This window comes from Miniopterus schreibersii, assembly GCF_964146895.1.
Source record: "Miniopterus schreibersii genome assembly, chromosome: 6".
NCBI lineage: Eukaryota > Metazoa > Chordata > Mammalia > Chiroptera > Miniopteridae > Miniopterus > Miniopterus schreibersii.
The window spans coordinates 56,402,862-56,426,678 of NC_138107.1; the positions used below are offsets into that span (position 1 = coordinate 56,402,862).

The 23,817-nt window shown below is 38.1% G+C and overlaps 1 protein-coding gene across 5 annotated transcripts in view; it reads right to left on the reverse strand.

Moving 5' to 3' along the window:
* Window positions 1-2,190: 2,190 nt before the first annotated feature.
* REV3L (REV3 like, DNA directed polymerase zeta catalytic subunit) overlaps window positions 2,191-23,817 on the reverse strand; it is a 129,506-nt gene continuing 107,879 nt past the window's right edge. For 2 of the 5 annotated variants that reach the window (XM_081140490.1, XM_081140489.1), the window contains 9 exons: window positions 23,572-23,680; window positions 21,553-21,759; window positions 17,612-17,721; window positions 15,630-15,744; window positions 11,575-11,712; window positions 10,020-10,210; window positions 9,123-9,369; window positions 7,470-7,679; window positions 2,191-3,057 (listed from right to left, as the gene is read on the reverse strand). In XM_081140490.1, coding sequence (XP_080996616.1) covers window positions 2,917-3,057; window positions 7,470-7,679; window positions 9,123-9,369; window positions 10,020-10,210; window positions 11,575-11,712; window positions 15,630-15,744; window positions 17,612-17,721; window positions 21,553-21,759; window positions 23,572-23,680 — 1,468 coding nt within the window. In that variant the 3' untranslated portion in view covers window positions 2,191-2,916. Of the gene's footprint in view, window positions 3,058-7,469; window positions 7,680-9,122; window positions 9,370-10,019; window positions 10,211-11,217; window positions 11,386-11,574; window positions 11,713-15,629; window positions 15,745-17,611; window positions 17,722-21,552; window positions 21,760-23,571; window positions 23,681-23,817 lie in introns of those variants that run through there. The other 3 variants (XR_013999033.1, XM_081140491.1, XM_081140492.1) reach the window with 3 other exon arrangements.

Consider the following 23,817-nt stretch of genomic DNA (forward strand, 5'->3'; position numbering starts at 1 on the left):
TTTTCCCCAAATATACCCAGAAACCTGATTTTATAAAACTGAGGTTCCTCTACAAAATATTTTACTTTGTAAGCCACTCTTGGGACTTGGCCAAGGTGACGAAACAGAGCTTTGGGGGAGGGTGCAGAAGTGAGACAGCTGCAGTGGATTGAACACTGCATCGTGTGACTTCCTCCTCGGAACCCGGACTAGAAATAACTCATGACTGCTTCCTATATAAAGCTACCCATTAAGCAGAACTCGGGGGGCATTAATGGTATCAGACTCCACTCACTTTTATAAAACCCAAAATGGTTAAAGGTAACAAGTCCCGTCACATCGGGGGAGAAGACATTCCAGGGCCTCAGTAAGTACAGTGCGCACAGCAGGCTGCCCTGCAGGCGGCCACCTGGCCGGGAGGTTTCGGCGCCTCGTCTGCAAACGCTGCGGGCGCAGGCTGCCTTCCCCTCTGCCCTCTGCCCCCGCAGGGCCCTGGTAATGTCGTTTACAGCCAGCTTTATTTTCACTTTGTAAAACCAAGTACACGGGTACTTTAAGAAAGACTATTTTGAAATTGAGAAATCAATGAAAAAACATTTAATAGGCATTAAAGAAATACCGCTGCGCTTCAGTTGTCATGATGCTTCTCCCATCTACTGGCCCACTGCAGACTGTTAGAAAATGGACAGTCGGGGGACCGCGTGGCCGGGTCCGTCCGCTCCCCTGGTCACGGGACCTCGGGTGGGAGGAGGCAGAGCTCTAAGCAGCTTTGGTTCATACTTCACCTCGGGGGAAAGGCAGTGGTGGGGAGCGGGCAGAATGAGAGAAAACGGTGTTTTAACAAACGTTAAGAAAATGTTTAAAAAAGTTACTTCTTCAGCATTACTCAGAAAATGGAGTTGTTTGTTGCATCTATGTGAGTTCTGGGTAAAAAGACAAAACTATTATTTAATAGCTGATCTAAAAGGAAAGAAATAATTTTGAAAGTATACGGAAAGCTTCTTACAAACTATTTTTGGTAAACTAGGTCCGAGTTTCGGTACGTTCCTCGGGACAATTACCGAAATAGCAAATGAATCTCACCAGAAGGCACTTAGGTTACAGACTGAGGACAGTCACGCGGGGCAGAGATGTGCGGGTGCCTACAGTGAGCGAGTTTGGGCACTCAGGCTGAGGAACCATTTTTAGTTTAGTTGTGCCCAATTACAAAGAAGTTAAGAATGGTTATTCTGTTGCAGATATCCTGTCGTTACTACGATGAGAAAGATGATGTAAGTAGAAGCCCCGAAAGCACAGAAACTAGAAAAGGGAAAGTAACAGAAAACTCCGTCAATGGCCACCACGCAAGGGTAAGAAAACCCTAACTTTGAGGACTGGCCCCAGCCTCCCAAACGAAAACAGATCCCAGGAGGTGGGGATTGATGGCATCTCTGTGGGGCTTAGAAGTATCTGCAGAGACATGATTTTGTATCTCTGATTCCATATTTACCACATAACTTTCAGGAACCTAACCCCCCCAGTATTTGGAAGAATGGAATTTGGCAATGGAAGGCCTATTTTTGGCGAGCACTCTATGATAAAGACAGACATTTTTTCTATTGAAAAAATTGGCATTTAAGTTTTTAAAAAGTCATGTCATATTTGCTTTCCCTCTGAAAAGCCCTGGCTTCAAAATTAATTATGTCTAAATTAAAATGACCTAAGAAGATTACTAATAAGTAGATTTTTAGAACTCTAAAAAAACGAGAGCTGAATTTTTCCTAGACAACTTTTGCTGCCATTATTTTTTAATCTTAAAATTGTGGTCAGAGAACTATTAACACCAATTAGGACATAACCAGTTAAACTTACATAATTAAAATTCAGAAAAGGGTAGGGTAAGAAGTAACCAATGTAGGCTTATAAAACAGATGAAGGTAATACCACTTATAGCAGGATAAAAAAATCACACTGCCATATTTCATTCATATTTTATTCAATTTTAATATGGTTTCCATTATTAACTTTTAAAACAAAATGATTTCCAGTTTAAAAAACAATGCACTGACCACATAATTCCTTCTTCATTTTATACAGTTATACAAATATTCTAAATACACATTTTGTGTTCAAGATGATGGCAAATAAGATTAACTGTACAGTACATAAGGAAAGAAAATATTTTAAGCATATTTAGAAGCAATAGAAATGTCTATACAAAACAAGCAAAAATGGAATAAAATTTTTTATTTTTAAAGTATTGCAACAGGCCCACAGGTTTGTAACAAAAATGTCTTTGCACAGTTCCTCACAATGCCCCATTAATAGCTAAAGCAAGACAGAGGTTTTAGAAAATGTTTCAAAATGCTACACATGGTACTACTGTTTGCACAGTTTGATCAGAATAACAACTCTACTCTGAGTCAAGCAAAACCTAGAGGAAATATACCAAACAACTTGAAAATCATTTGTATAAAATTCATTGCACATTTTACTCAGTTGTTTGAAAAGTAAAAAAGTGTATTTACAAAATATTTCGCAGTCAAAATTATAAAGTGAATGGATATCTCTAAGTAACACGTCTTGATACAGATAGTTCAAGGAAAACACACGAATGGTTTTTTAAAAGAGGTTTTCAGTGCTCCTTCCACAGGGAAGTAAACGTGACCCACTCAAATGGATTTACAAGATGTTACACAGACTGGAGCAAATGCCACACCTGCCTTATAAAACAACGTTGAAAGGTGAAAGGATGGGGAGTTTGTACATTGTAAGAAGTGAGCTATTCAGAGATCAACAAATACAATTTTTATTCAGTTAGCATAAAAGTCTTCATAGTCTTCAGATAACAGACAATGAACATACTTGACTCGATGAAAGTTGAAAAAGCACCATGCACGATAGTTTAGTGGTAAACACTGAAAAAGATAGCACCTGGAATTCTGTGGTATTGAGAATTTAAAACTGGTCTAGTAATTGCCGAAGATACGGTGCCTTGGATAATTCTCTATTTACTCGGGAGAGTTTGAAAAGTACTGGGCAGTTCAGAGAAACGCATGGGATGTGTCGATCAAAGCAACCGGTACAGTTTTTGCAAATCTGGAAGTAGAAGAGGAAGACATGAAACAATAGGAAAATTCCGCTGTATATGTGTAAACAACGAACTTTTATAATCCCTCCTTTCTGCCCCACCAGATTACCGGCAGACACCTGACATGTAATACATTACATTACAGCTCATTAATTTTCATCTCTTTGAAGCCTAGGCTCCCTACCCTCTGTTGAGACAGTTCTAAAGGGTATTACCTCACGAAACAGAGGCCCGAATCCCCTAAGGGTTCATTTCATTCCTGAGGCCTACTTTCTAGAATGCTATTGTATTAAGATCCATGTAATAAGCCATCTAATGACCATTCAAAGGCTCTCTCTTAAATGAGCTATAAACACTTTTTCAAGTTACTCAGATTTACCTTTTTATATGCCAATCATAAACATTTACCCATTTTCTTATTTCAGAAGAAAAAAACCCTCAGTGTGAGGAAACTACAGGCTGAGAGCCTGGACGCAGCAGTCTAGACCAGTGCTTCTCGGCCCCGGCTGCGCGAGCTTAAAACATACAAATGCTTGGGCCCCACCCCGGCCAAAGGATAGAGTAAGAATGAAGTGAACAGAGAGCCTAAGAATCCTTACTTCTCAGGGCTCCCAGGTGATTCTGATGTGTAAGAAGATTTGAACTGAGGGAAAATAAGCCATAAGGCAATTTTAAGAAAAGAGAAATGTTATTTCTTACATAATGATCAGGTTTTAAACAATGCGTAGTCTCAAGTCACACATAGTTAAAAAAAGATTCTAAATCATGAGAAACATCAAAAATTAAATAAAAAAGGATGAATAGTGAGGACCCCAAAGGTCAAGAAAATACAGGCTGATTTTTTTACCTGAACAGTGTATCCAAGTGATTAAAGAATACTAAATAGCTACTACTCTCGACTGTGTTTTAAGAAATCAAGTCTGCTCTAGCTAATTCCCTGATCTACAGCAAAGCGCTCCAGTTTTAGAGATGCCTCTCAGGGCAATATATCTTTGTTTTTTGCCCCAGTATCTTCTAGTCAATGGAGGGGCACGTTTTTCTGAGCACACTGGTTATTGCATCTAATGTGCTGCTGCCACAAGCAAACCACTGAGAAACTTGTGCTTCAGCTGAAGACCAAGTTAGCTGCTCTGCTATGAAGCTTTCACTAATTGCAGCTTGACAAGAGACTCGTCTATCCCCAAATCTAGGATTTCTGAATTACAGTTCTGTGTGGCAGCTGCACCCAAGGGCCAGGCCGCTGATAAATATTTATGCTCTCTGTGCTGGTCGGACAGATAAGCCAGGATGGAATTACCTGCCTCACTACATTTAACTCAATGTTTAGTTCCTAGAGCCTTCACTGGTGATTCAAACCCTGAGCACTGCAGCTCAATTCAGCTTACGTTTAAAACTTTAACCACCACAGCCCGGACACTTACTTTTTAGCTCACAAGGAGGCAGACATTTAAAAAGATATCTGCTTTAATTTTTATTCATTCTTTGTGCTATCCTTTGGCTTTCTTATTTTTTCAAAAGTTTTCAGTCAGGTGCTTATTTCATTTATTTTCATTCTTTAGTGTTTACTATTAAAAATGTTTGAGGTGATGAACTTTCCTGAGATCTGGTATGGCTGTCTACAATCTTATATGTAATGTTTGTTTAACAGGCAGTGTTAAAATTTCCAAGTGGAAAGATCCTTTTATTTTCTGAGTTTATAATTACTGGGTTTATAGCGTTATATTGATAAAATGGTGTGTGTAATATTTCCACTTTTAAAAAAAAATTTACTGTTTTCTTTACAGACTAAGATATGGTCATTTTTTAACATTCCATAAACACTTGAAAAGAAGGTGTATATTCTCTGATACTGGGTCAGAGTTTGATAGATAATCATAAGGTCCACCTTATAATGTTGTTTAGATCTTCTTTCATAGCTGTTCTTATTTTTGATCACTTGATTGGTCTTGGGCTGAGAGAGGTACATCAAAATCTCCTATTACTAATGTTTCTCATTATTTCTCATTACATCTCTAATTTCTGCTTTATAAAAACTCTTACAGATTATTTAGTGTACAGGAAACACACATTTTAATTCTCTTAAAATCCTAAAGTTTAAAATATCTCTTGGAAGATGATGAACTATCCTTATTTATAAACAGCATTGCTTATTTTAAGCTGCATTTTTATAAGAAATAAGTTCTACTACTGAAGGAGGGTTCTGGTTAAATTGATGGCACCAACTAGTGCCGTCGGTGTGTGAGGGCAGAGGACAGGAAGGTCCGGGGATGAGACCACTCTCAGCCTCCCACTTCAGTGGAGCTTGGGAGGTCCTACTCCCATCTGCACCTTGTACTGGAAGCCATCAAGGGACTTGTCTATGAGGGTTGGCTGCTGCCATCAGGGGGGCAGTAACCTATGAAACAGAATCTGCGAACACCCAGTGACTTTAGTGGTTGCTCTGATTAGAACCACAAAACTAGTATAAAGTGGCTGGAAACTGGGTGGTCATCCTGCCAGTGACATATTGCTTCTTTAATTGGGCATTCAGCAGGAAGCTGTTCGTTCATTTAATACAGTTACAGACCACCGGCACAGGCTGGACTATGCCAGAAAATCCACTCAGCAGTGAGAAAAGGGCAGGCCTCTGCCCTACTGTGTCTAGTGGGAAGACAGATGCACACACAATCACAGGAAAGCAGGAAAGGCTACGGCAGCAGCCCACGCAGGGAGGGAAGGCTCCACCGGGTCTGGGGGTTTAAGATGATTCCTCGAGGATGACTGGTGGGTGTTTAAAGGCCAGGAGGTGAGAGATACTAAGGTACATCCATGAACCTAAAAGAAGTTCAGTAGTGTAGGGGTGGAGGGTAGAGTGACAGAGAGAAGGGAAGAAGTGGTGACAGAGGGAGCAGGTAGGGGCCGGAGTGGAGTAAAACATGAAGCATGATAAGGCGTTTGGATTTCATCAGAGAGGGGAAGGGAGTAGGTAGGCTAGGACAGTAACAGAAAAGTGAAGGTATTTAACAACTATTTAGGACATGAAAGGGGAGAGGAAAACAACTAATCTCAACAAGCTCGGCTCTATGGCTGCATCAGAACAATCTCACCTTTTAGATTCTCTCGTCCTTAGGGAGGCCTGTTTAATGCATTCTGTATGCCCAGCTGTATTCTCTAAAACTTAAGACTTTCCTGCCAGGACAACCTGTAGCAACTAGAACGATGCACATGAAACCGTCTATACCTGACCAACCCTTAACCACCTTCCTATAATCATCTGAGGTCCTAAAAGCCCAGACTCCTCGGGGCTGGGCTCTCCCCCCGTTCACTTTCCTACTAGAGGCTGTGGGTTGAGTCTGTCTTGGTTCAAAAGCTTCTTTACTTTGAGGACAGTGGCAGAGCCCGGCCTCTATATTGGTGGTCGGGTTGCATTGGGCCAGTGAACAGATGAGCTGCTAAGAATGACTGTGCAAGAGCCTTTATGATGTTAGAGCGAGATGGGACAGACGAAGGCCCATCGGGTCAACCTCTGCATTCTGACAAAACTGAGGCCAAGGGATGTGGCCAATATTATGAAGTCCAGACTAGAATCCTGATGTCCTTACTATCAGCATGATTCATTTGCCATTAAATCACACTGCCTTGCAATTATGTGGCTGGTTTTAAAACTTTTCAATAACTTTACATATTGCTCTTCTAACACAGGACAAAGCTAACTCTACCCCAAGCTGTTCTCTGTAGTCTGAAAGCTGAAAAGGTAACCTGAAATATAATGGCATAAGATATAATCATTCTTTTAAGCAATACACTGCTTTGTTTAAAAAACGTACTCTGATAATTTTTCTTTAGATTTCATTTTCCAACTTATTTCAAGAAATTTATGTTGTTTATTTCTGCTTGAAAATCTCTGCATTTTATGCCTATATCCCAGCTCAGCCACTGATTAGCAGTGTAACACAGGGCAATTACTTACGCCTTTGTGCCATTTACTCATCTGTAAGAGGTTGGAACAGCCTCTGGCATATATAAGACTCAATCATGGTAACTATTAATTTTCTACCTGGACTCCTAGAATGGCAAACCTCCCAAGTTTACCAGCCATTCTCTAGGACAACCAGATTTTTAAGAGAATGGGAAGTAGATATGGTAGATAAAGCAACTGATACTTTTACTTTTTTAATACTATAATAAAAGAAATTGGGTTCTAGATTTAATAAACACAATACACTATTCCATGAAAAGAAAAAATAAATTATAAAACAAATTAAGCCATTTTTAGTAGTTTAGTTCAAATATACTTTGAGATTTTAAGAAGTTTATTAACTTAGAATCCTTACTCCACTTTTCACACCAGTTTTGTATCTCATATCCCCAGAGCTGACTACATTTCCCTGAATAATCAGACTGCTTGGGATTCTGGGTCTACTGAACAAGTTGCTTGTACCTTCACAAGTTGCTCCTGTTTGCGTTCCAACTCCCGAATTTCTTGGTTGAGGATGACTGCGACATGCTGGGGCTGGCTCCGACACCTACTACAGATGCCGTGCTGAGTCAGGTCATCGCACACTGGACAGTGCAAGGTAGTGAAATACTGGGAAATAGTGCCCTTCCGCCCTTCAGGTTCACTTCTAGAGGAGCTGGTGGCTTTCTGGATCTATAAAAACATCAATTCAGAAATATTCCTGAGCCAGCTTCATACAGAACTACTATTCTCATGCTAATTACAGGTCTACTAAGGCATTATTTCATTTATTCAACAAATACTGAGTAGCTACTATGTGTCAGGCACTGTTCTAGATGGTGGGGCTACAGAAATGAACAAAGTCCTTTCTTTTGCAGAGATTATATCTTAATTATCATTAGATATATTGCTTTTTTCTTTTGGAAAAAAATTGTCTCCTGCCACTTAGTTTTTTTGGTTGAGATACACAGATGCATGGGATCATACAGGGCAACGGAGATCAGAGAGGACAACGGAAGAAACCCAGGTTGAGAGTGGCTACAGTTTAAGGCTGCACGATTTGGGCCATGGAAACAAGGCAACTAGAAGGTTAAAAGTAACTTGTTAGGCAGTAGGGGGCAAAATTCAAGCAAAAGTAAACCTGGAGCATTTCAAATGTAATTGGATACATGTCACCTAAGCATTCTTCATTTGAAGTTAACACTGGTTTCAACAACCTGTCTTCTGGTACTCTTTTTACATTGAAATAATATTATATTATTATTATACCCTTGGTGTATTCTCCTGGTGTCTTATAAATCACTTTGCATAAAAGTTGTTAGATCAGCTTCTTATAAATGCCGGCAGTTTAACATTCTTTCTGGTGATGAAATGGAAATAGTAACAGCTTTCTGGTGTAAAGCCAGGATACAGCATTGTAGACGCTGACCAGCAGACTCTGAAGCACAACTTCAGCTTCAGCTTCAGCTTACTAGCTTATTCTTTCCCTTGGAGCCGTAGGTGCTTATTGAGAAAGTGAAAATAATTTGGGTATCAAGCTTTATCTGTTTGCCTGAATACCATCAGCCTTTCAAAAGACTGAGCAGATCTAATTCTAAACAGGAGATAAAAATGACTGCTTTCCTAGAGTAACGTATCCCAGACTGTTACAGAATCGGCTCACCCTTCAGGCTTCTAATGAGTAAACTAAGATCGCTAAGATCCACACTGCATGTTTTACTTTAGTAAAATGCTATTTTAACATTATTTCTTTAGTCTGGTTTCTTCGGGACTCTGTCCAGATACTGCATCCTGTGCATTTCTTCAATACCCATTTGGAAGGAATTTTTGCTCTCCCTCGCTTATTTTTTATTTGTTGGATTATTCTATTTTGTAGTCCAGTGTTTACCACTGAAATACTTGTGAGATTTATTTCAACATTCTATAATCTGGCCAATCTGGAAGAACCTGGGAAGGTATTTGTAGGAAACGTAAGTTTCTTTTGGAAAATGAGGAGTGTGTGGCACCTTTGCCGGTTTAGATAGTAGAGCATCTGCTTTGCCTCTCACGGCACATAAATAAAACATGTACTTCTACTGGAAATCCTGAGTGAATCCTCTCTATAGTCACAGCACAGGTGCTATTTAGTAGACTTACCCTTGGTAATTCGTGATACCAGCTGAAGACATCAATACCAATAAGTGAGAAGACTCTTGCCAGGGGTGGAAGGATCTGCTTGGTGATATAGTAAGTGGCATTCAATCTCAGAGTCGGGTCCTGCAGGACTTCTACTGGGCGTCTTACCAGCTGGATAAGTGGTACTCCGGGGGCCCCATAAATGATCACGTAGGGCACTCGCTCCCCAACTCGAGGCTCGGAGCGCCGGTCATAAGTAAGCATTTTCCTATTTAAATCCAAATAAAATATGCACTCAGACTGTCAGGGAAAGGCACCTTTCCCTGTTACATTAAATGAGAAGTAAACAATGACGAAAACATGAGAAATCTACAAGGGGTAACTTTCAGTTAGTTATGACTTTTTTGAGAACTGTATACACTTCACTTAGTTGGCACCAAGCAAATATGCTGTAAGAATTTAAACTTACTCTGTAAATCACTGCCACCTGAAAAACAGTAAGAGCTGGCAGATATCAACTAGCTAAAAATGTTTTCTATCCCCTAAGAATAAAAACTAAATATTGTAAGTCTAACAATGAGATAAGACTGAGCTGGTTAAGATGACCTGATTCCGGAATGACAGTCACCATGTAGGTGTTCCGGGAGATCACTATTAAGGACTGCCTAGTGATTCTGGTGACTCCAGCTCTGTACCAGATTACAATTTACTACTTCAGTTACCCAAAGGGAGCCCCCAAAGAGGAGGCCCTTCTTCCTCCTTCCCCTTCAGCACTCACGAAGTCCATGGGAACCCCATTCACCTCAGCGAAGCTTCATGTGGGCAGGTGAAGACACAGTCGTGCCTGTGTCTGTGGACGAGGTGTCTTTTCATCTTCTCCAAACCATTCAACCCCAGGGCTACTGTGCACATCATTACCTTGTAAGTTCAAGGGCTGGCACACAAGCTCCAGGTTTATAAGAGAAACTTCCTCTGTATTCCTTGGCAAAGACAAAGTCTTGTATGCTGGCCTTTCCTTCCAGAAGCTTCATACATTGTCGCTGAACATACTGTTTAATTAAACTTATATCTCTTGTTTCAAATAGCAGCTTCAGAGAACGCTCAAGTATCTAAAAAAAAAAGGGAAAGGTTATACTCATAAAGATAAAATATCTCCTAGTGTATCATCATCACTGTTATATTTTCAATTATGTAACTACTGAATAATGTGATCTACCCAAACAACATGCTATTAACAATGGATAATTATTAGAAATTAGAAAATATTTGAGGCTTTATATAGCTTGCTACTTCTAAAAATAGAATATCATGTCATTTGAGGAAAGTCATATCGAATGACACGCAGATGAAACATCTGCTACATGAGGAGCAACATGAAACTTAAGTTTTCTTAAACAGGTAACAGCACAGCATGCCAGGCACAAGAAGCCAGGCATGATTTCATGTATTGTTTTTTATTTACCCTGTTACATAAAAAGGCCTGATTCAGGTGGATAGAAAAAGTTTAAATATCACCGAGCAGTGAAATTAAAATTAGTCTTTTTATAGTGTCAGTAAGTACGTACTAACTGTGACAGAATTTTCTGTGCTGGAAATTTTTCTGCTAGAAAATGACTGACATACAGTGGGGTTGTGCAGTGGACTGAATTTAAATTAGTTCCAGGTGAAAGTTCTGTATCTTATTCTGAGAACTGGAACCCCCCCCCCCCCCCCCAAGAAGTTTGCCAGTTTAGCCTTGGTACAAGTCTGCCCTCGGAGAAAGAATGAACTGGATGCTGTTCCTTCCAGAAACTAGTATTAAATAATTCCTCAAATTCATGTAATATTACATAGGACATACTGACATTAACAGACTGATAGTCAATCTATTATGCTTTTAATGCTCTCATAAAACTTGGTGTGTAGAGTACTTTTCCATTTATGCCACTTATTTTTGGTTGTAGGAGTCTGGGCCTACAACCCAGTAAAGAAAAATATAATATAGTATGGTTAATATTATCATAGCTGAGAAATTTAGGTAATTTATAGTACCATTCTTCAGAAATCTTCCTAATTTGTATTTGATAACCCAAATAAACAAAATTGCAGTTAGTCTAGGATGCATTAGATTGCTTACGAAGTATGTCTGTTGCTAGTTTCTCTTCTTTATCCAAAAGGTCCCTAGGTTTTGGGTGTTGTCATATGATAATATGTATTTGTCATCTCCAGGTGATAGGTAGGAAATTCTTATCACAGGTCCATGTGTTGTTTTATATGATAAAAGATAAGGTGTGGGAAGAAGAAACTAAAAACCAAAATCAAGTAAGCTGTTGTTTCATTAGAAATGAATTCTCAAACATCATTTAGTTCCTTTACAGTTCTAGATCATCATACAGGCTAGTTTCTCCATCTAGATGTGTGCTTAAGGATTTTCGCCAGATCCTTTAGCTGCTTATTTCTCAAAGATGAAAAAAACATGGTAGATAAAACTTACCTTAGCAACAGCAGGGCAGGAATCTCTTCTGACCGTTTCTATTCCTTTTGCGTCAAATACTGGGTCCTTTTGATCCAGTGTTTCATACATGTAACCCACATACCTTTTTTTTGTTTGTAAAACACAGGGCAAATATACCTGTGATGAAATGAACAAAATGTCTCTCAATAACCATTTTTTCCTACCGTGAATATATTTTTTAATGTCTTTCTCTCTCTTTAAACAATGTCAATTATAGAAAAATTCTGAATGTGGCTTAGGGCCCAACAAATTCATGCTATAAAACTTGGAGGTGAAAACACACACAATGAGCTGTCTTAACCTCTTTATCACTTACTCTTTTACTTGTACTATCAATTTTGCTCCTATCTCAAATGACACTGCTTTCTCAAAAGTCATCAATCGTATCTTTTTAAACAATTAAAAAATTGCTGTAAGAAATACCTACACATGCATTTAAAGTGGATTTCTAGTAGACAGTGAGAGCTAAGAGAATATACAATGAAAAGTCCTGGTCCCCCAACCTCGACTTCCCCCTCCCTAGAGGCATCCTCTATTATTGATTTCCTGTGTATCCTTCCAGAAATATTCTATGCAAATACATGTGCTTATGCACATAATGGTAGTTTACTATATACATTATTCTGCACTTTGCTCATTTCATGTAATAATTTATCATGGAGAGAGCAGTCGATTAGGTGAGGGCATCAAGTTATGTAACCAGTTACCTACTATGGGTCACTTAGGATGTTTCCAAGTTACAAGTACTGTCCTAACAACCTTGCATGGATTAAACCATAGGAAAATTCGTTGAAGTGGAATTCCTAGATCAATGGGTATGTGCCCTCTCCCTTTTTTTAACTTACCAAATTGATCCTTTCCTTTGCCATCAAGCTTTACTGATAATCATATTAAATGTAAATGGTCTAAAAATCCCAATAAAAAGGCAGAAATGATCAGATTGGATCTGATCAAATGGTGAGGATCAACTATAAGCTACCTACTAGAAATTCACTTTAAGTACAAAGACACCAAAAGGTTAAAAATAAAAAATGGAAAAAGATACATATGCTAACACTAATCGAAACAAAACTGGAGTGGCTATTTAATATCAGAAAAGTCAATTTCAAGACAAGAAATATTATCAAAGATAAAAGTATCAATTCACCAAGAAGATACATTTATGCCCATAGATTAGTCACCTTAGGATAAACAGACAAATTCCTTGACAACCACGTTATCAAAACTGACCCAAAAAACCTGAATAATTAAATATATATGAAAGATGTTTAATTTGTAATTACCCCCTCCCCCCAATAAAATTTCAGGGTCAGATGGCTTCACTACATCAAGCATTTAAGAAAGAAATACATGCACTAATCTTACATACTTTTTCTATCAGGAAACAGAAGAGGGAACATTTCCAACTCATTTTATGAGGACAACCTTTTTTTTGGTTTTGTTCCAAAAGTAAAGACAATACAAGAAAAACAAAAAACAAAAAAACACTACAGACTAATATTCATCATGAACAAAAGCATCACATTTAAAAAAAAAAAAATATTGATTTCAGAGAGAGGAAGGGAAAGGGAGAGAGAGACAAAAACATCAATGATGAGACAGTCATTGATTGGCTGCCTCCAGCACGCCCCCTACTGGGGATTGAGCCGGCAACCCAGGCATGTGCCCTGTCCTGGAATTGAACCTAGGTCGATGCTCAACTGCTGAGCATTACAATTCTTAACAAATGTTTGTTTTCTTTGCATTTTGCTTTTATATTTAGATCTGTGACCCATTTCAGGTAAATTTTCATGGCTGGTGTTATTTTCTAAGCACACCATGCTCCTCACCCCCCCCCCCCCCCCCCCCGGTAGGATGCTCACCCTTCCTTCAGGGCAGATACCATATCCAAGTCTTCTGTGAATCGCTCCTAGCATAATTCTTGCTTCACAGCAGGTACGTGATAAACACTGGAGTCATCTTTGACTCTTTTCTTCCACTTCTGTCCTTTTTACACCAGTTCTCCTAAATCAACCACTTCTAACTCCTACTCATCCTTATTTTTCAGTATCTCTTGAATTGTCCTTCCTTTATTCTCGCCAGTCCATCTCACTAACTAGTTCAGGCTACGCAGGTTGCCAGAGGCATCCTGTCTTGATTTTCCCCTTCTCAGTCCCTCTCCTACACTCATATGAGGCCAATCCTCCCCAAACAGCTCTGCCTAAGTCATGCTCTTGTTTGATAAACTTTCCTGAATAAAGTTTAAGCACTTTACCTTGGTATTCAAGACCCTCTACAATCTGGTCTTAACTCTGTTTTTCCAGATGTATCTCCTGCTACTCTGTATTCCCACATTGAGCTTTTCCAACCCCACATCCTTCTACATGCCATTTTTTTTTTTTAATGAAAATGACTGCAGCCTGTGGCTGCCCACTGAAATGCTAACCGTTTTCTGAGATACTGCACAATATTACCTCCTACACAGTGTCCACCTCTAGCCAGGGGGGCAAAACACCTTTTTCCTTTGTGCTCTCCCAGTGCTTAGGGAGTCTGCTCTTATGGGGCTTCTGAAAGTTTATAATAAGAGATCATTTATATACATTTCTAATTTTTCCTTTTAGATTGTTGGCTCTTAGCAGGCAGGACTGTGTCTTAGGCTTCTTTGCATTCCACGCCTCTCCTAGCTCAGCATCTTTTATAGAGAAATAACTAAATATATAAATGGTATCTAAAGTAAAATGAAAGTAGCTGAAGATGTTTGTGGCAGACTGTATTTTTTCAAAAAGAAATAATGCTGCCTATTCCACACGGTCTTTCTATAATGTGACTCTCGCATTCTTCCCATTACGTCTGGATAGGTTATGATGTGTGACTTTGAGATTAGGTCACAAAAAGCAAAATAGCTTTTGTCTGTTCCTCTTTGGAATGTTGATTCCTGGAACTCAGCCATCATGCTGTGAGGAAGAACAAGGAGCCCCAAGGAAAGGCCACGTGTAGGTGTTCCAGCCCACAGCCCCAGCTGATGCCCCAACCAGCAGCCAGAATCAACCCGACATCAGAGTGATCACACTTCAGGTGATTTCAGTCCTTAGCTGTCAGTTGGGTCACCTCCAGTTTTTATGTTTTCTCAACTGAGAGCTTAGACACTGTGGAGCAGAGATATGCCATACCTGCTGCAACCTTTCTGAATTCCTGAGCCATAAAATCTAAGCAGAATAAAATGGTGGTTGTTCCACTCCTAGGAATGTATCCTAAGAATCCTGAAACATTCATCAGAAAGAATGTATGCACCCTGATGTTCATAGCAGCACAGTTTACAATAGCTAAGATCTGGAAACAGCCCAAGTGCCCCTCAGTAGATGAGTGGATAAAAAAGCTGTGGGACATTTACACAATGGAATACTACACAGCTGTAAAGAAGAAGAATCTCGTACCCTTTGGGACAGTATGGATGGACCTGGAGAATATTATGCTAAGTGAAATAAGCCAGGAAGCGAAAGACAAATATCACATGATCTCGCTTATACGTAGAATCTAAAGAACTTAATAAACTGATGAACAGAGTAGATTCAATGACATGGAAGCACAGATGAGACTGACGAATGTCAGAGGGATGGAGGAGGGTGGGTGGGTGGAGAGGGAGAGAGTAACCAAAGAATTTACATGCATATAAACAAAACCCAAGGACACCGACAGTGGTGGGAAGAGGGACTGGGGAGGGAGAAGGGATGGGGTGGAACGGGTCATTGGGGAGAAAAAGGGACATCTGTAATATTTTAAACAAACAAAAAAAATGGTGGTGGTTTCACACCATTACATTTGGGGTGGTCTGTTACACAGCAATAGCTAACTGAAACCATCTTTTCATTTCTTTATGTAAAGACAGTACTTAAAAGATTTAAGAAAATTATATAAAACTAAGGGAAAGTATTTTAAATACAACACTTTAATAGCCTGTATACTGTTACTGATTCTGAGACTATGCTGAACAAGTCAGAAATGTCTAGAAGCTAAGAAAATTTTATATATGATCATTAGTATTAGATTTCTCTTACCTTTTCAAACTTCAATTTCACTGGTTTTGGATTGGTAGCAGTTACAGCTTCAGCAATTTCCTGACCAATCTTAAAAGACTGCTCCTTAGTAGCTCCTTTCAGTAGCACAAACATACTAGACGATTAAAAATAGAGTAGTACGGTAGTGAGGAAGTCAGTGTAAGAAAAGTTTCCCCAAGAGTAACTTTCCTGGCTAACACTAATATGAAAGAAAACTTTTCACCCCTTACTCTTCCTTATTAAATTGCTTCCGATCTAAGCTTTCTTGTTTTATCACACTTTCCTTGTGTACTCATGGTATATCTTATTACAGCTCTTTAAGACATCCAATATCGCTAGGTTAGTTACACATGGACCAGCTCAATTTCACAGCTGCCAAGAAGGTCCTGGGTCATTCCCAGACATTTACAGATTTGTATGGCACACAATTAGGTCAATCGTAAAATAAGAGAAAAATGTGAGGATAAAGACATGGAAATTTCCTTCTATATAATCTTACTGTTCAGATAGAAGATACTCCAAACCTTTTGTGTATATCTGAAAATCTTTTCTTATTTGGGATCACAGATCATACTATTTGGTAACTTTCTCCTTTCACTTAATGGTATATTGCGAACATTTTTCTTGTCACTTAGTTATTTTACATTATTTTAACAGTTGTACTACATTTCAATGTATATAGTATAATATAACCAAACTATCACTGAAAATTTAGATTAAAAATTTTTTGGTAATATTTCATATATAATAATTTGGCACACCACCTCTGTGACCTCAGAATAAATTCTTATAAGAGTACTTTCTTTCTTTTTAAAAAATTTCTTCGTCAATGGTGTACACTAAAAACATGTTTTGAAAGACACTGTCAAACTAAGTTCCAGAAAGATATTTCTGAGGCACAGTCCTATAAGCAATACATGCAGGTCAAGAGGAAAGAATTTTTAATGTGAATAAAAACATTTCAATACAAAAAATACTCAAAAGTAACTTATAAAACAAAAGTATTGGGCATTTTTCCTAATATAATCTAGTTAACTTTAAAGTAGCAATTTACATTTCAGTATATACCACAATCTGAGACCCACAGAAACAACGGCTAATATATTTAAGTAAGAGAGATTATAAAATTGATCTTCTCTGATAATTTTAGTAGAAAGACATTAAGTAGTGAAAACAGACAACATCTTGAAACATGACTTTAAGATTTTTGTTTCTAGTCTTGGAGCCACATAAACCAACCTCCTATTTCTTAAAGTGTTTTTATATTGGACTTTAATCCCCTTTGGATGGTTTCTTTAGAAAAGCTTTTTCTCTGCCAATACTGGAGACAGTACTTGTCTTAGAATTTGATAGAAAAAGCTTAAGAAAAGGAGCATTACTTAAGGCCTTTAAAATAAATGATCTCAATCTGAATTAATCTTAACATTCACTAAGGCAGAACAAACAGACCTTAGGTAGCTATTTAAAATACGTTCTCTTTAGGCCCATTTGATACTCATTACACCAATATAGCCTTATTTTAAAAAATAGGCTATAAAATTTCCTTTTGAAAAATTATTTTTAACAACAGATTTTGGGGCCTAGTAGAACGTTAACCACAGCCTTGGCAACTGTCTTTCAAAAATGGTTTGATTATTTTAAGATACAGATTTAAATTCAGAGAGCTGTAGCTATGTGAGGAGTTATTCACATTAAAAGCTCTTCTTTAAACACGTGTACAGTTTTTTACAGATCACTATCTACTTGGTTACCTGGAAGGATGCTATGGGAGTCTTCACAGTCTTTGGTTCTAGACATTTACATTTTCTTGCTCTTAGGATCCTATCTGGTAAACCAGACCTGCCCTAACTCTGATCATAATAACCAGAGAGGACTAAGGTAGAACTCTATTTTAGGAAGGATTACCCTTAAGCCATTCTAAATACTGAAATGAAGATCTGAAGAGATGCAAAAAGACAACTATAAAATGGAAAGTTCATTACCTGTCAGTATCACCATATACAACCCTAGCTCCCCATTTCTTGGTATCATTCACCAGTTTAATAGCTCGTTCCAAGGTCTCTCTGGCCTTGTGAACAATACTATCACCAACCTGTTGGTACAAACACATTGGAAATAATTTTTTAACATAGCTTAGTAAAGTCAATAGACTTTTAAAATATAATACTTAGTTTTAATTACTAAACATTTCTGAAAACAAAACAAAGGGCAAAGAACATAAAAAAGAAACCAAACAGACATCATTGTCACCATTCTTTCTACACATACTCAAAAAGAAAATGAGGCGAAGAATTTAAAAGGACTTTATACCTGGTGTACAGCTACATTTGATTCCTGGAAGAACAGATCTTGTTTATTTAAGGCCTTCTTAATGTGCCTTTATAACCAATCAGGCAGGAAATTACTCTGTGTATATGCGTGAGTGTATATGCATCTTTCAGAATTTTGTTGGAATGTTATAATTTCTTTCAGTGTCATTAAAGTTAATGCTGAACTGAAATCTCAGTGATTGGTTATACATAATTTTTAGATAATAATAAAACAAGGAAAAGTGTATAATTATATGATGAAAAACATTACAAATATTCAATTTAAATCAAGTAAGCGGTTATATGTCTAACAAGGGTTCTTTCCTTGGTGAGTGGTGAGTCTTAATGATCATGGTGAAAAATGACAGTATTTAGCACTGCTGTTTCACTTATTACACTCATTAAAGCTAAGAGTTGGGGAAAATTGCCCAACAGCAAGAATGGAGCATTCTTTTCAGAATTTATTTCATTATTTTTTTTAAATCCTCACCCGAGGATATTCCACTGATTTTTTAGAGTGGAAGGGAGGGGGAGAGACAGAAACATCGATGTGACCTGTAACCAAGGTACATGCCCTTGACCAGGAAATCGAACCTGTGACCCTCTGGTCCTTGGGCCGACACTCTCACCATTGAGCAAAACTAGCAGGGTTTTAGAATTTTAAAATAAGAATTATGTACTTTTTCTCTTATGTTAAGAAGCGACAATAGTTAAAATTTTACAGTAAAAAGGGAGGAATTATTATAATTACCTGAACTAAATGTAGGATTAAACAGTATTTAAAAGGCTGTTTAAAGTTGCTTTATAAAGGAAATATTAAGTGTATGAACAAAGGGATAAAAACAAAACTGTAGCAGAAACTTAAAGGTGTCTCTCGAGAACTTTAGTGCATTAAAATTAGCTCAACTGTAGCCTAATGCATTTAAAAAAATCATGTTATTTAATTGAAACTGAAGTTAATAAAATGTTTAATCTGTCATCTGTTGCCAAATTCAAACAAGATATATTTTAATGTATGTGATGGCAAATAGCTGGATAAGTGAGCCATCTAGTGTCAGAGTAAAATGTGCTTTTGAGATACAGGCACATACCCTAAATGTCTGCCTCCTGCTCCCTGCTCTGACCCATTTAAATTATACCTGGAAGAGTCAGAACTCTTGCAGCTACCCCTGAAGGCCATGCAGTGAGAAGGATTCAGTGGCATGAAGGTGAGGGGGGAAGGAGAGAGGGAAGAGAAAAAGAGTGATAGTTAAATTAAAATGGAATCTGATACTTTGTGCCCTCGTTTCTATTGATTTTAGAGTGATGAATGGAGAGACAGAAAGATCAATGATGAGAGAGTCATTGATTGGCTGCCTCCTACACCCCCCCTACTGGAGATGGAGCCCACAACCTGGGCATGTGCCCTGACCGGGAATCGAATCCTGACCTCCAGGTTCATGGGTTGACACTCAACCACTGAGCCGCAATGAACAGGCTAGGTTTAGTTTTTTGGCATTTATATCTTGCTTGGTATTCTCTGAAGTTCCTGGATCTGTGGTTTGTTGTGGCATTTATATCTTGCTTGGTATTCTCTGAAGTTCCTGGATCTGTGGTTTGTTGTGTAACATTAATTTGGGTAAATTCTCAGTCAATATTATTTCTTCTTTTCTCTTTCTTCTCCTTCTGGAATTTCTATTACATGTATGTTATACCTTTTGTAGTTATCCCACAGCTTTAGGACATTCTGGGTTTTTCCCATTCTTTTTTTTTCTCTTTGTTTTTAAGTTTTGGCAGTTTCTATTGCGATTTCCTCAAGGTCAGAGATTCTTTTCTCAGCTGTGTCCAGTCTAAATAAGCCCATCAAAGGTAGTCTTCATTTCTGTTATAGTATTTTTTATCTCTAGCATTTCTTTTTGGTTCTTAGAGTTTTCATCTCTGCTTACATGGCCTATCTGTTCTCGCATGCTGTCCACTTTATCCATTAGAGTTCTTAGCATCCTAATCATAGTTGTTTTAAATTCGTAGTCTGATAATTCCAACATCCTTGCCATATCTGAGTCTGGTTCTGCTGCTTGCCCTGTCTCTTCAAACAGTGACTTATGGCTTTTAGTATGTCTTGTAATTTTTTTTTAATGATATCTGGGCATGATGTACTTACTGGGTAAAAGAAAGTGCTATAAATAGGCCTTTAGTGATGGGGTGGTGAGGTGTGGAAAGGGGAAGTGCTCTATCGTCCCCATGAGTAGGTCTCAGTGAGCCTGCACCTCTGGACTGTGGACTTCACATGTGCTTCTCAGTCTCCCAGCCTTTGGTGGGATAGGATGGCTAGAGTGGGCTAGAGCATTTCCCTCCCTCCACTTGGAAGGCTAGAGCAGCTGGAGTTGGTATTTCTTTTCCCCGGGGTCACTTAGGCTCTGATAAAACTCCAGCAGGGTAGGCTCTGGTTAAATAGTTTCTCCTGAGGGCAGACCTTACTAAGAACAGAATGTTCTGGCATATTTCAAAATGGTTCCTTTCTCCTCCTCATGCTAGAAGCACAAGGGAATTTTCCTCCCAAAGTGTGGGAGCCCCAATGACTTGGTCCCCTGGAGTTTTTCTCTCTTAGACTTGTCTACACCCGGCTTCCGGCACTTCATTGGTTATAGTTCAGGTTTCCCTACCTTAGCGCTGGCTCCTGCAGAGGTTTGTACTCTGGTAAGTTGTGATTCTCTGTATTCACTTGTTGGTCTTTTTAATTTGGGGGACAGTGGTTTGCCCTGTGACCAGACATCTCTGATGGATCTAAGAGGAGTTGTTCAGTTTGTTCAGCTTTTACTTATTATGAGGATAGAGTGGTGACTTCAAGATTCTCACATGCTGGATCTGAAACTGGAAGTCCCCTGCACAGGTTTCTGGAGTTCACGATGCTTACTGTGGGCTATGCGGGGATTTTATTCTTCCACTGCTTTCCCTTACTGGACTATTACACCTATGGTAGACCACAATGTTCTGGCCTTCATTTGACACAAAAATATCATTAACAAAACAAGTTTACACTATTATTTTCTCAATCACTAGTAAATTATTATAGTACTCTGATAACACTATATTGTATTCATGTCCAATTAACACCCTACTTTAGTAAATAATAAGAAATTAATCTTATTCTATGAAAAGTATCTTTCAATTGCAACTACCACTATAAAAGAACGGTTTTGCTTTGTATCTACTGGTACATGAGTAAATAGAAAATGATTGTTGGTCATTCTGACATTTGGTGAAGCAATCTATCATCAGATCTTTAGCAATACTTTGAAAGGAATTATTTAGTACCAAGGTTGTTGTAAATATTGCTATAAAAGTGGCACTGAAATCTCATGCTAATAGTTGGTTACAATAAGGTCATCAGATTATGTAGAAATATGTGTATGCTAATTTCTAAAATTATTGAAGACATAACAGTTCTCACCGAGCAAACGCACAAATCCCTTTGAGTGCATATGTATATAAGCCCCGGTTTGAGAAACATGATCCTATGTCATGGACACGAAACCCTTTAAAATTTCAAAACAAAACACTGCTTTAATGAGTAGGTTTTCGTTTGACGGTACTTTAGTCTCTTTTGAAAAAAACTACAGAATTGTACCACTTACCTCAATGCATGGCATTCTGCCAGAAAAATTAGCAGCTGTATAGCCAAATGTGACATTTGCTATAAGCTTAAGTCCTAGCTGACGCGCATCGAGCATTCGTGAAAGGGCTCTGTCTTGCTTGTAAGCCTTCATTGACTGCTTCACCATGAGTCTAGTCTTCAAAATTTCTTCCAGCATTCTTGGTAGCACACCCTTTCTTACTGAAGGCTATCACAAAAGAAAAAAGAATGTTTAAAATCCCTCAAACACTGGATTTAGATAATTAAGAAGGAAGCACAAAGTATAACAATGGCCAACTGTCATGAACTGAAACATACTAACAATAGAGTGGCCACAGGACCAATGGCAGTCAATACAATATCATCACATTTTCTTTCTTTTGCAGAGGACTTTTTTTCCTAAAAGGCTCCTGTAATGTTTATAAATCTGATGGAAGTACTATTTTGTGAGTTCAAAGGCCTCCAGGGAGGAGGATGTCAACTAGTGCATAAGAAGAGACCATACAACAAGTTCAGAGGGAAATTTTGTTTGAAACTTTGATCCAAACCCCCACTCTTTCAGATAGACACATGGGATTTGTATCACTCATAACAAACCTCAGTTTTTAAAGATCTCATCCTAATGACCCCAGTAATCTGCATGGAACTCCATTTATCTACCTTGGAAGAATGATGAGCTGGGTTGACTCTGCTGAGATTCAAACCTGCAGTTCCAGGGACTCTAGGTATTTCAAATCTGATGCTTAGACCACTAAGCCATCCCCTCCGGCCTACATTTATTAGCAATCTGGAAGAGGGGATGAATAGTGAGGTGATAAAATTTGTTGATGCCAAAAAAAATCATTTGTATTAATCAAGACTAGGGAGAATTTATGAGAACTCCAGCAGGAATGAAAGCCACAAAACAGTATTTACTTTGAAGATGATTCACAGACACGTGCAAGGTAATAATGCATGTCGGACTGAACAATTAAAACCGCAGGTATAGGATGATCACACTCCTGAATATTAAAAAAATCTTATTTTCATTAAGCTTTACACATTGGGTCAAAATGTAGATGCAAGTTTAAAAAATGCTGTTAAGGGGAGATAATGTAATAAGCTGCTAGATGTGTGACAATGAAAACATATTCTAACCTCTAATTCATTCTGTGTACCTTTTAAAGAAACCATAATGTTTCTGTTAGGACATAATATATGTGGATAACGTGAAGATGTTTTTCCCCAAGAGGAATATATCATGAACTCCCTGGTAAAAATTTTCCTCAGATCTAAGTGGCTTATTTTAGGGTACTCTTCAAGCATAGTGCCCTCTTATGGTGAAGAATGATGCTACTTTTGTGAAGTACACCAGAATGAATCTGAGGGCCAGTGAGGTCCATGCTACATCAGCCACCCTACTGTCCCATGATTCTAGTACAGACTCACTGCTAAGGAGATTGAAAAGAAAGGAGAGGCAATATAATATTCTCCTAGATCTCTCCTATTTGTCTTTATTCATTTATGAGGCTTTCCTCAGCCTCTTTTGAGGGGAGATAAGGGAGAGAAAAAAAGAGACCCTGTTATTAGTTTGGGTATCTTTTTAGAGATGCAATCAATAAACAAGAATATCATTCTTTCTCAGATAGTCTTAATTTAATTTAAAATAATGTAGAACAATTAGAAGAGTTTACACATCAAAACAACTTAAATCTTTATAAGTTAACATCACTGTGATCATCAAAGTTATTTAAATCTGCCAGATTCTAACAAAGGGCAGAAGGTATACACGTTCATTTCTTTCAATACTTCACTGAAAACTAAAATCTAACAATTAAAATATTTTAAACCTAAATTCATGCAAAACAAGATGACTTTTTAAGAAAATGATTTCTTATAACATTCCCATATTTTTGACTTTTTGAGATAAGATACTCAGGCAGACTTTTTCCCCCCTGTATTATAGGCCAACAAAATCTAAACCATTTGCTTTCCAAGGTTAAGCCATAGTTGATACCTTTCGTTTACAAGAGAGTATTACCTTGACAAAAGCTATTCCATTGGGGGACACTGTGATATCATGCCTAATTTGGTAAAGTAAATCTGGAGGCACTCTTAGAGAGGTACAGCCAAATTTGAATTCATCGTACCTGTTAAGAAAGAAAACATTAAGCAAAAACTTTCTCAAATCATAGAACAGAGATTCTAAACAATTTTAGGAACCTTTCTAATTCCAAAAATCAAACTATTTCTAAGAAAAATTAAGAGGAGTTGATAGCTGGAGTTG